At 35.5% G+C, this 11,786-nt stretch overlaps 2 protein-coding genes and 1 pseudogene across 2 annotated transcripts; all 3 read left to right on the forward strand.

Annotated features, from left to right (window-relative positions):
- The first annotated feature begins 2,773 nt into the window (after positions 1-2,773).
- Positions 2,774-4,252, forward strand: LOC119190503 (low molecular 30 kDa lipoprotein PBMHP-6-like). Its single transcript, XM_037442520.1, has 2 exons — positions 2,774-2,795; positions 3,422-4,252. Exon 2 carries the CDS (start codon positions 3,432-3,434, stop codon positions 3,723-3,725), a length of 294 nt encoding a protein of 97 aa, XP_037298417.1. The 5' UTR covers positions 2,774-2,795; positions 3,422-3,431; the 3' UTR covers positions 3,726-4,252.
- Positions 3,770-4,087, forward strand: LOC119190406 (microvitellogenin-like). Its single transcript, XM_037442229.1, has one exon. The coding sequence runs from the start codon at positions 3,770-3,772 to the stop codon at positions 4,085-4,087; it is 318 nt and encodes a 105-aa protein (XP_037298126.1).
- A 5,566-nt stretch (positions 4,253-9,818) lies between the features above and the next one.
- On the forward strand, positions 9,819-11,786 carry LOC119190303 (annotated as a pseudogene).

Genomic DNA, 11,786 nt, shown 5'->3' on the forward strand with positions numbered 1-11,786 from the left:
CGTAGTGTTTCGTGATTGTTACTTTATTTTAATAAAGATTAGTTTTAAACTAGACTTTAATAAAACCTGTGGGATGTTATCGTGCTTCTTTTCATTTAAATTTTTAAGACTTGATTTTTGCTCGCGGCTCCGCCTGCCGTGTATGTTTTTCTGGGATATACATATACTTTCTTACGGTTTACTCCACACTAAATTACAATAATATCGGTTCAGTCATGGTTCGAATGTAAAAGCGTAACAGACAGACAGCGTTACTTTCGCATTTTTAATATATATATTGATGGATCGACATAATACTTGAATGGAGCTCGTCTCACAAAATACAACTGTCTCACAGAAAATCAACGTAAAGTGACGACTTGGTATGGCATTTCATACATAACAAATGTAGGGTCCTTAAATTTCATTCCTCTTACTCTTGTCTAAGAACTAAGTTTCTTCTATAGCTATGGATGTTAGTCAGATTTCTTCTAAAATTAAGTTAACATACATTTTACCGGTGCGTGATATAAAAATGCCAATGACTATTACATACATATTCACATACACAATAATGCCTTACATAAGTTGAAAAAACTTATATAAAATTTATCAAGTTTATATAATATAAAACTCTAGGGTTTAAGTGCACCAGTTGCGTTTCTGTTTACCCCTTCTAAAATAAAAGGCGTGTGTATATATGTAGATATATAAAAATACTAGGTTAAGACGGTCCCCCTTAGCAAAACAGCGCTAACAGTATTTTTAAACCGACTTAAAAAAAAGAGGATATTAATACGACGTGTATTTATTTACCCCCTTATTCATAGACGTTTTTTATCTAAGGACGGAGTAAAGCTGTGATAACAAGTCTGTTTTTCAGTGCTGACGGCATGACAGCCCTCGCAGTACGTAGACATAGGGCCGTTGTGATTGGCTAATATTGAGATACAACAATATTAGCCAATCTCACAAAACTATGTTCGTTTCTTAGTGCCGTTGGGCACTGAAAAACAGACTTGTTATCACAGCTTTACTCCGTCCTTAGATAAAAAACGTTTATGAATAAGGGGGTTAATGTTTGTTACCTCATAACTCGGTCATTTATGGACCGATTCGGCAAATTCTTTATTTATTCGAAAGAATATATATCCATACTGGTCCCATATAAATATTTTTAAATTGCTTTAGTAGTCTGGTTGTAAAATTTATAAAAACTAGAATAATTGTGTCTTCAGGAAACTAAATTGCGAATTTTGCTTTCTTGTAACGTTTCTACTTCATACATAATTATGAGTATATGGTATCACACCTTTTCTCCTTTTCAGGGATAAGCAGAGGTGTAATGGAATCGATCGAAACATATTAGTTGTGTTTTTGCGTTGGGCTCGGTTAAGTCTACTTATTACAAGCTTAACCTACTAATATTATAAATGCGAAAGTTTGTGAAGATTGGATGTACGGATGTATGTATGCATGTTTGTTCCTCTTTCACAAAAACTACTGAACTGATTTGGATGAAACTTTACAGTAATATTGGTTACACATCAGAATAACACACAGGCTACAATTCATAATGGTTTTTTGTAATTTGGCCATATTATAATGATACATATTAAGTAAGTCGGAAAAAAAAATATCCTGGAAAGCTCTTTCATGCGCGCGAAGCCGCGAGCAAAAGCTAGTAATATATAAAGCATAATACCTTTTCCCCTTTTGAGGGGCAGGCAGAGTGTAAACCTCAGCTCCATAGTCGAACCGTGAGCGCAACACAATTACGCCGTCGACAGACGACTATTTTATACTAACGCAAAAAAGCAAAAAATAAGGTAAATTACCAAAAAATATTAACGCTTTCAAAAACCACTTAAAATTAAAAAATAATTTGAAGTAACAGGTATTTTAACATAACAATTTCGGGTAGGTGACTAATTAAAATGCTACTTAAATAAATTAACAAATGTAAGAAGATAGGTAATGTTTAATTTTAATTAGTCACCGACACCAAATCGGTAACCCGTATATACCTGTTATGTTAAATAATTGTTTAGTTTTAAGTGGTTTTGAAACGGTTTAATGTACTGTCTTATACATATTTTTTTTTTTATATAAGATAGACAATTTTATAAGGAACATTTTTTATTATGTATTTCATCAAAAAGACTTAAATTTGGTTTTTAAATAAACAAATAATCTTAAATCTTTGCATAGTCTTGTCTGTAAATCGTGTGCTGTAAATGTATGGAACGAGTGTTCAAGGCCGTTTACTTAGGGCAGGGTATTGACTCAAAAAACACATTTTATTTTTATAATTTCTTTCTATTAAGCTGTGTATTTTAATGCCTTTAAAGCTCTAAATGAATGGTCATTAGTATATTTACCTTTTTATTTTTTCTCGTCGGAGCTCGGACGAAATGAACTATCGATAAAAAAGTACCGTCTTGTGAGTGGAACTGTTTTTTGTTTTGGTGTCTCACTGTCTTATTCTATATACTCTGAATGAAGCTTATTATGTTTACTTAATTAGATTTTGCATACGATAAGTGGTTTTGACGTGATACTCTATCATTTCAGCAAACAGACAAAATTTTCAACCATTGGTTTTATATGTTTATTAATCACGTCTCCCTACATTTATATTCAAAAATATTTAATTGACAGACGCCAAAATCCTACGATTTTATTATCTAGGTATGTATTCATAGATTACACAACTGTAATTTTTTAGGTATTGATAATCTATTGACCTCTGAAATGAATATAAAGAGCTGAGCGTGTAGTACGTTCGGTGTCATTCTACGCTCGGAGGATTCTGGGTAAGCATCTGTATTATACTAATATATAATAAATATTAATTATTCAATATTAGGACTGCCCTTAGTGGAGTACAAGTATTGTGCACGTGGTACGACTATTGTGTTAAGGTTTTAGGGTTCGAATCCCGGGTAGGACGAAATGGTAGTCTGCCTACCTATGAAAAGGTATCTATGTACAATATAAAACTGGACAACATAAGCAATATTGCTAGGGAAATAGACGTCTATTTGTCAAATGTGTTTAAAATTCGATTATAATGCATATTTAATTTGTTTGTAATAAATCTATAAAAATAAAATGCGTCAAGAGAATCAACTAAATACATCCATTCAAAATTCGCCCATTTAGGTTTTTTTCTAACTAAAACGCTAGCAAAAATTTGAGTTCTCTTAAAAAAGAGACTTTCTGTACGGTTACTTATTGTTTGAGCACCCAATCACGTGCGACTCGTGAAAATACATAATAATCGCTCCGTTACGTTATGGTCACCGTTGTAATATAAAATAGTTTTCATTTATTTTAACCTGCAAAAGTTTTGAAGAATTAGGAATCACTTATTTTTAAAGATGCTTATGACGATAACAAAGATACAAGATGATATTTGACAATCATTATTGCTTCGCAGGATCACCACAATGCTACGTATAACGCTGCTGCTGACGCTCGTGGCGCTCGCGTGCCACGCCGCTCCTTCCTCTGACGATGCAGCTGTCGAGCCTCTATACAGAAGTGTGACCATCGCCGACTACAAGACTGCTCTATCACAGAGTAAAAGTCTCGTAAACAGGCAGAAAGGCAGAATCATCTCGAAAACTGTTGACAAACTGCTCGACGAGAACCAAAAGAAGGTTATGTATTACGCGTACTATCTGTGGAACAATGGAGCCGAAGACATTGTCAAGAATTATTTCCGCTACAATTCAGGATGATCTTTAGCCAGCTTACCGTCAAGCTCATCAACAAGAAATACAGCATGGAGCTCAAAGTAGGACTTAGCACTGATTCCGACAATGAAAGGACTGTGTATGGCGACTGCGGTCAGGTTGGCGAGAGGGCAGCCTGGGAATTCAAATTTAACGAGGCATCAGACGAAAAGGTCTACTTTAAAATCTACAACCCTAACGATAACCAATTTCTGAAATCTGGCAATTCAGCTGATAGATTCGATGACCATCCGATTTACTCATCTACTAACTCTGACACATTCAGACACCAGTGGTACCTTGAGCCAGTGGTGTACAATAAGAGCTCCTATTCTACGTCATCAACCGGGCGTACAGCCAGCCCCTGAAGCTGGCCCAATCAAATGACTTGGATGGCGACCGCCAGGCTTATGGACACGGCGGGGATTCGTCGGGCGCTCCTGAACGCTTCGGATGGAAGATTGTGCGTTACTAAACAATTGTAATAATGATGTTGGAGATATTTTTTTTGAAATAAACAGGTGATTCAAGTATTTTTACTATTATTTTTTATACTATACACAGTTCTGAAACCATTTCAAACAGAATTAAGTAACCTAAAAATCCTTTCGTATTAGTGATGGTTTATTACCTAATAGAAAATAAAATTAAATTGTAAAGTTTGTAAGGATTGTAAAGTTGCGACTATTTTTTATTATTAAGTCAAAATTTACCATTTTGTACATAAAATTCACTGTAGTATTCGTATTTTTTTTTTATTATTAATAGTTAAGGGTGTATCTTCCTAATAATAATGTTATTAATTCTTAATTACCACCGATACAAAAAATACTGAATAAAAGATGTGCATATTTCAAATCATAAAACTTGTATTAGTGATTCTTGTAGGACGCTTATGTGAAAAAGAACTGCAATTTTTACCTGATACAAAATGGGCAGGCCACATAAGCTGCACATCAGATGGCCGACGGGGGAGGCAGGTACTAGAATGGAGGCCAATAACTGGGCACAGGAACGTGGGGAGCCGCGAAAATGGACCTACGACGTCATTCGGACGACCGGGAAAGACTGGATGCGAAAATCCCAACGGCACTAGTTGGCGAAATATGGAAGATGGCCTTACTCATCATTGGGTAGATGAAGGCTGAAGAAAGATGAAAGAAAGAAATAGTATAATGATGTGCAGATCATCGGCAGTTAAACAACGAACAGTATAAAAATAATGTAGGACCTAAGCCTTTTCTAACAATCTTTATATGCCTATATAATGTTTCCGATTATATTTTAACTTGCTCTCATTGACTTGCAATTTTTTGTTGTTGTTTGTGCCGATGTCGTCATAATCGACATCGTCAGCCACACAAAAGTCCAATGCTAGATGTAGACCTGTTCTAAAAGATTTCCAGATGGTCTTTCAAAAGCGACTTACGTCTATCAATTCATCGACGTAATTTTCCCTCAGTAACATACTTGGCCCGAAGTAACCTGCTATTATGGTATCGGCTACTTTTTATCCCGTTTATTTATTCCTGTAGAAAATACTTGAAGTTTTAAGATAGATGGTGCTGACGTTGTTAATATGGCGCTAAAGAAATATCTTCATATCCCTGGTTCGGGGCTCGGCCCCGATGTGAGGACGCTTGAGGTTTATAACGAAGTTAAATGACAAACACATATTTGATTATTTTTAAGAGGTTTTTTGTGTCCGGGGTTATTTAACGCAATAATAGGATAATAAAGACTATGCTTAAGACTTACATAACAACTTTCCACGTACTCTTCAGTTTTCTGTGTAGCATTTTATAATTCTCATTTATTTTGAACTGTTCATTTTAGACACGTCAAATAATATCGTCTCCACTGACTTCATTATACACTTATTATTTTACACCACAATTGTTTCTTCTGATAAATATTACGCTCTATATTTCGGTAAGCGTAGGAAAGTAGGTTTATTTTCTTTCTACTTCTGTCTATCACTGAGAAATTATGTTTTTACAAGTTAATAAAATTTTTAGAGTGTGCTGTACATCACTTATTCTATCGTCTTGCCTCTTTTGCAATGGCGTCATCACTTAATGTTTGAACGCGGTCGCTTGGTAACGATTCTGTTTATATCAGTGTTGCTACTTGTTCTCTGATATTGCTATGTAATGTATAATGGGGTTAATAGGGATGCGAAGATGACTAGAGATGGAACAGTGCCTCTAGCACGCATTTATGTTATGTTATCGTATCGTTAACGCAATGATTTTTGTTAAAGTAAAATTTTGTTTGGAAATTCGATCAGCGCTTCGAAGACGTATATAGTAATTGGTACTATATAGTAAGCGGCGATAGCTTAGTTGGTTGTGGAACGGACTGGCGAGACGAATGTAAGCAGGTTCAAATCCCAATGGCATACACAACAACAACATTTGTTCTCAGTACCTGCAGCCACGATCAATGTAGTACATAATAGTCCGTTACGTCGTATGTGTAATTGTTACAATGAACACTGCAAGGAGTTGGATATATTTCACCAGAGTATTTACCACTTTAAAACAAATATAAAAAATTTAAAACTACTTTAAAATTTATATCTTGTATGTACCTTTATCATTTTAATTAAAATTTAGCGATACTATTTGAATGTTGTGCGCGGGTTTTATCGGTGTACAAATTTTAAAATGTTATTATGTATACCTACTGTATATTAGATGATTAAGTATCTTTGTACATTGTTTCTGCGCCTAATAAATAAATAATATAAATAAATAATATAACAAAAAAGCGGCGATAGCCTAGTTGGCTGTGGAACGGACTGCCGAGACGAATGTCCGCAGGTTCAAATCCCAAGGGCACACACCTCTGACTTTAATAAAAAATCATGTGTGTATTCTTTGTGAATAATCGTTCGCTTTAACGGTGAAGGAAAACATCGTGAGGAAACCTGCATACCTGAGAAGTTCTCTATAGGAATTTTGAGGGTGTGCGAAGTCTACCAATCCGCACTAGGCCAGCGTGGTGGACTAAGACCTAACCCCTCTCAGTAGTAGAGGAGGCCCGTGCCCAACAGTGGGACAGTATATAATACAGGGTTGATATTATTATTATTATACTATATTTTAATTAAGATAAGTTTTAGCTAGACTTTGATTTCTTATGTTTATGAGAATTTTTTTACGGGATAAATATATTGTATATCCTCCAATAGTTTATTCCGCACTAAATTTCAGTAATATCGGTTCAGTTATGGTATAGCTGTGAAAGGGTAACAGATAGACTGCGATACTTTCGCATTTATGATGTATGGATGGATCGATATAATATTATCAGCTTGAATGGATCAGCCCGTTTTACAAAAACTACTTTCTCATAGAAAATAATAGTGAAGTGGTGTTGCATTTCGTACATAACAAATGCAGGGTCCTAAAATCCCATGCCTTTTCCTCTTGTCTAAGATCTAAGTTTCTTCTGGAGCCATGGAGGTTGATCGTATATCGTCTAAAATTTAGTTAACTTGATTTGTATTTACTTGTGAAATAGTATTATTTAAAAATAATCAATGCAGAGCCGAAACAGATATGTGTTAACCCAACAAGGTTCATAGATTAAGAACATATCACCACATAGTTTACCGGCGTGTGATATAAAAATTAATGACTATTACATCTACATATTTTACTCACACACACACATTCACGCCTTTTATAAGATGGAAAAACTTATAAAAAACTTATCATGTTTATAAAACATAAAATTCTAGGGCGTCAGTGCACCAGTTGCGTCTCTGCTTACACATTCTGGAATAAAAGGCGTGTGCGTTTCCGATATGGCGATAGGCTCGCCCCCTATCAAATCATGGGACGGAACACACTTGGCGAAAAGTGGGTGCCATGGTTGCGCCTCTGCATACCCCTTCGGGGATAAAATGCGTGATGTTGTGTGTGTGTGTGTGTTTCTATATTAAGACGATGTCGTAAGCAAAACGGTAACTATATTTTAGAAGCTATCTATTCTCCATTTAGAATGCGTATTTTTCGGAGCCCCATCACGTAGCGCCTCCGATATGATTATATGCCCCCGTAGACTTTTCTTGCGCGCAGTCTCCACACCGAATGCGCGGGAAGACGTTTGTCGCGACCCTGGCACACAATTAAGTGTGTATATCTGTGTTGCTAATACCTGTGTTGCCATTTCACATTGAGGCCTATAAGGGCTCGCGAGCATTTCCTGGCCTTCTTCCCTCCTCCCATTTTAAGAGCTTTCCCTATCCCCCATACTTTCTTCCCAACTTTCCTCCATGGCCCTGCAGTTGCTAATTCGTGGGATTCCAGTATGCCATTCGCAGGAATCCCCCGCCGAAGACTGCGGGGTCCGATACCCAAAAAAAAAAATATATGCAACATCTATTGAAGGTTTTATATGTATTATATCAATTTAGCTGGCTGATATAGAAAATGTTATTGTAGTTTCCATAGCGATGGAAAATGACGAGAACAAAAATGGTGTTAATGTGATACATAAGATGTAGCGTAAAACTCAGCTAATAGTTAATAAAGTCTGCCCTGTTTATAAATTCTAAGGGCGTTTATTACTCTGCAAAATATCCCATTCCTAACAATATCATAACACTCTGATCATAATATTATTGGCCATTTCCTAAACGTCCGGACTAAATGGTCATCTAATCACACCAACCCAGAATTTAGTTTATAATGTGTGCTTAACACGGTGCCCTCGGCAAACGGCGCTCTACCAGTATTATAAACGTAGATAATTTAATAAGGAACATTTTAGTATTTTAGTTTAATCAAATAGATCTAAGATCTAACATTCTAGTAAGATTGATCTGATCGGCACATTTTACATTTAGAAGGCAATTAAAAACACTTTAGAAATACTTAGCTATGCTGTGCAATTAATATCCATACTAAATAAAACGTAACTGTAATATTTTGTAACGTTAGCTTGAGCTTTGTTCATAAGTTATTAATAATAATAATAATATCAGCCCTGTATTATATATTTGCCCACTGCTCAGCACGGGCCTCCTCTACTACTGAGAGGGATTAGGCCTTAGTCCACCACGCTGGCGTAGTGCGGATTGGTAGACTTCACACACCTTCGAAATTCCTATAGAGAACTTCTCAGATGTGCAGGTTTCCTCACGATGTTTTCCTTCACCGTTAAAGCGAACGATAAATTCACAAAGAATACACACATGATTTTAGAAAAGTCAGAGGTGTGTGCCCTTGGGATTTGAACCTGCGGACATTCGTCTTGGCAGTGCGTTCCACACCCAACTAGGCTATCGCCGCTCTCATAAGTTATTATTGATTGTTTATTGTTTGTAGTATGTAATTTTTCTGGTTTCTTTTTTTGGTCATAACGTCCTCTTTATTTGAATGAAGTGTTCACTTTTTTATGTTGTACACTTAGTTAAATAACTACAAATGTATTTTGCTTGGTGTAACAATTGTTTGTGAATCCATTAAAAATAAAAAAAAAAAAAATAAAGGCTTATAAAATAAAGAAATAATAGTAAATCTTTGCTTATTCCTGTCTGTAAATCTTATGACATAAATGTGTGGAACGAGTGCTCAAGGCCTTTACTTAAGGCAGGGCCTTAACTAAAAAAACACATTTATTTTAATAAAGTCTTTCCACAAAGCTGAATATCGTGGAGCCTTTCAAGCCGTCCATGAATGGTCAAGAGTATATTTACTTTACTTTTTTTTCGACAGAGTTCAGACAAAATGAACCATTTTGTCTTCTCAGTTCTCACTGATTTACCCTATTTACATTGAATAAGACTTATTGTTTTTCATTAGCTAGATTTTTAATACAATGACTGGTTTCGGATTTGGACAAGGATACTCCAACGATAATTTGAGCAAATAGACAAAAATAAACAAAAAAATTTGTATTGCGTATTCCTCGCGTCTCACTGTATTTGCTTCCAAAAATATTAAATTGACAGACGCAAAAAATCTACGATTTTATTATCTAGGTATGTATTCATAGATTACACAACTATAATTTTTAAGTAATGATAATCTATTGACCTCTGAAATGAATATAAAAGAGCTGAGCATGTAGTACGTTCGGTGTCATTCTACGCTCGGAGGATTCTGGGTAAGCATCTGTAATATACTAATATATAATAATTATAGGACTGCCTCGGTGGCATACTTGTATTGTGCACGTGGTACGACTATTGTGATAAGGTTTCAGGGTTCGAATTCCGGGTCGGACAAAATTATAATCCGCCTATCTCTAAAAAGGGAAAAACGGGCGATGCTGTGTAGGCATGTATATATTGTACATACAATATAAAAGGTGAATAAAGTATCCTTTGTCTTAGAAATAAAACAAGGCCACAAAAACTGTATTGTGGGGAAAATTTTGCGATTTTCACTGCTCTGGAGAAAATAATAGGAGCAAACACGTGATTCCCATTTGATTGATTCTCTCGATATTTGATTACTCTAATAGTATATATAAATAGCATTTGAATCTAAATGTATTTTTTTGTTACAAATAGATCTGCATGCGGTATGATTATTAAATGTTTTAATTGTTTTATATTAATAATGTCATATTTTCACGCAAATGAAAAAATATATGTTTTATTCCATTAGCACAAATCTCTCGATAATTGGGCAAGGGAAATATATTTTATTATTTAAGCTTAAAAATAATAATAATTTATTAGTTATATTATAAGTATCATCAACATCAAGACATACCTACTTTTTTATCCGATTAGCATTAATTCCCTTGATATTTTCACAAAGATTTTATTTTCTAATTTACCTTAAAACAGAAAAAAATGATTCACTTTGCAAGTTTCCTATAAATAATACTTTGAAATGTAATTTATTTTGTTGTTAGAGTCATATGGGACTGTTTTTTTAGTGATACTAGATTACTATAATATCTGAGTTAAAACAAAAAAATCTGAGCTTTGTCAAACAACTTTGTAAAACAATAAAATATTAAATTGCCTGAAAATCTAAATTTTCTGTAGCATTTGTTATTATTATGAATTCCCATCACTAGTGACTCGTAAAAATTACATAACATTCGCCTCATTCAGTTAACTGTTACCAACGTGACATAAAACAGTTTTTCATTCATTTTAATCTGCATTTCAATTCGTAATCAGTTCTTTTTAAAATGCTTATAACGGTAAGAAAGAAACAAGATGATATTTAACAATCATTATTGTTTCGCAGGATCACCACAATGCTACGGATAGCGCTTCTACTGACGCTCGCGGCACTCGCGTGCCACGCCGCTCCTAGATCTGATGACGAAGCTGTCGACCAACTATACAGAAGTGTGATCATCTCCGACTACGAGACCGCTCTATCACAGAGTAAAGAACTCGAGAAAGCGCGGAGAGGCAATGTCATCTCTAAACTTGTTGATAAACTGATCGCACAGAAACCGCACAAGTCTATGTATTACGCGTACTACCTGTGGAATCACAACGCTCAAGACATCGTCAAGAATTCTTTCCCGATCCAATTCAAGATGATCTTCGGCCAGCTAACCACCAAAATTATAAACAAGAAATTCGGCATGGAGCTCAAAATAGGACTTAGCACTGATTCATACGGCGAAAGGAACGTGTATGGCGTCAGCACTGACAATGACATTGGGAAGAGGGCAAGCTGGGAGTTCACGTCACCCGAGGCAGCAAACCACAAGGTCTACTTTAAAATCTACAACCCTCACGACAACCAATATATGAAAACCACAATTTTTTATGATACTTACAAAGACCACCTGATTAACACTTCTACAAATTCTGACACTTTTAGACACCAATGGTACCTTCAACCAGTGGTGGTCAATAAGGAAGCTCTTGTTCTACATTATCAACCGAGAGTACGATGAGCTCTTGAAGCTGTCCCAATCCCCGGACTCGGATGGCGACCGAGAGGCTTTTACGCACGGCGAAGATGCGTCTGGTGATCCTGAACGCTTCGGATGGAAGATTGAACGATACTAAGCAATTGTAGTAATGTTTTGGAGACATTTTTACTGAAATAAACGTATGATTCAAGCGGTCAA

This window comes from Manduca sexta, chromosome 4 (genome assembly GCF_014839805.1).
Source record: "Manduca sexta isolate Smith_Timp_Sample1 chromosome 4, JHU_Msex_v1.0, whole genome shotgun sequence".
Classification (NCBI taxonomy): domain Eukaryota; kingdom Metazoa; phylum Arthropoda; class Insecta; order Lepidoptera; family Sphingidae; genus Manduca; species Manduca sexta.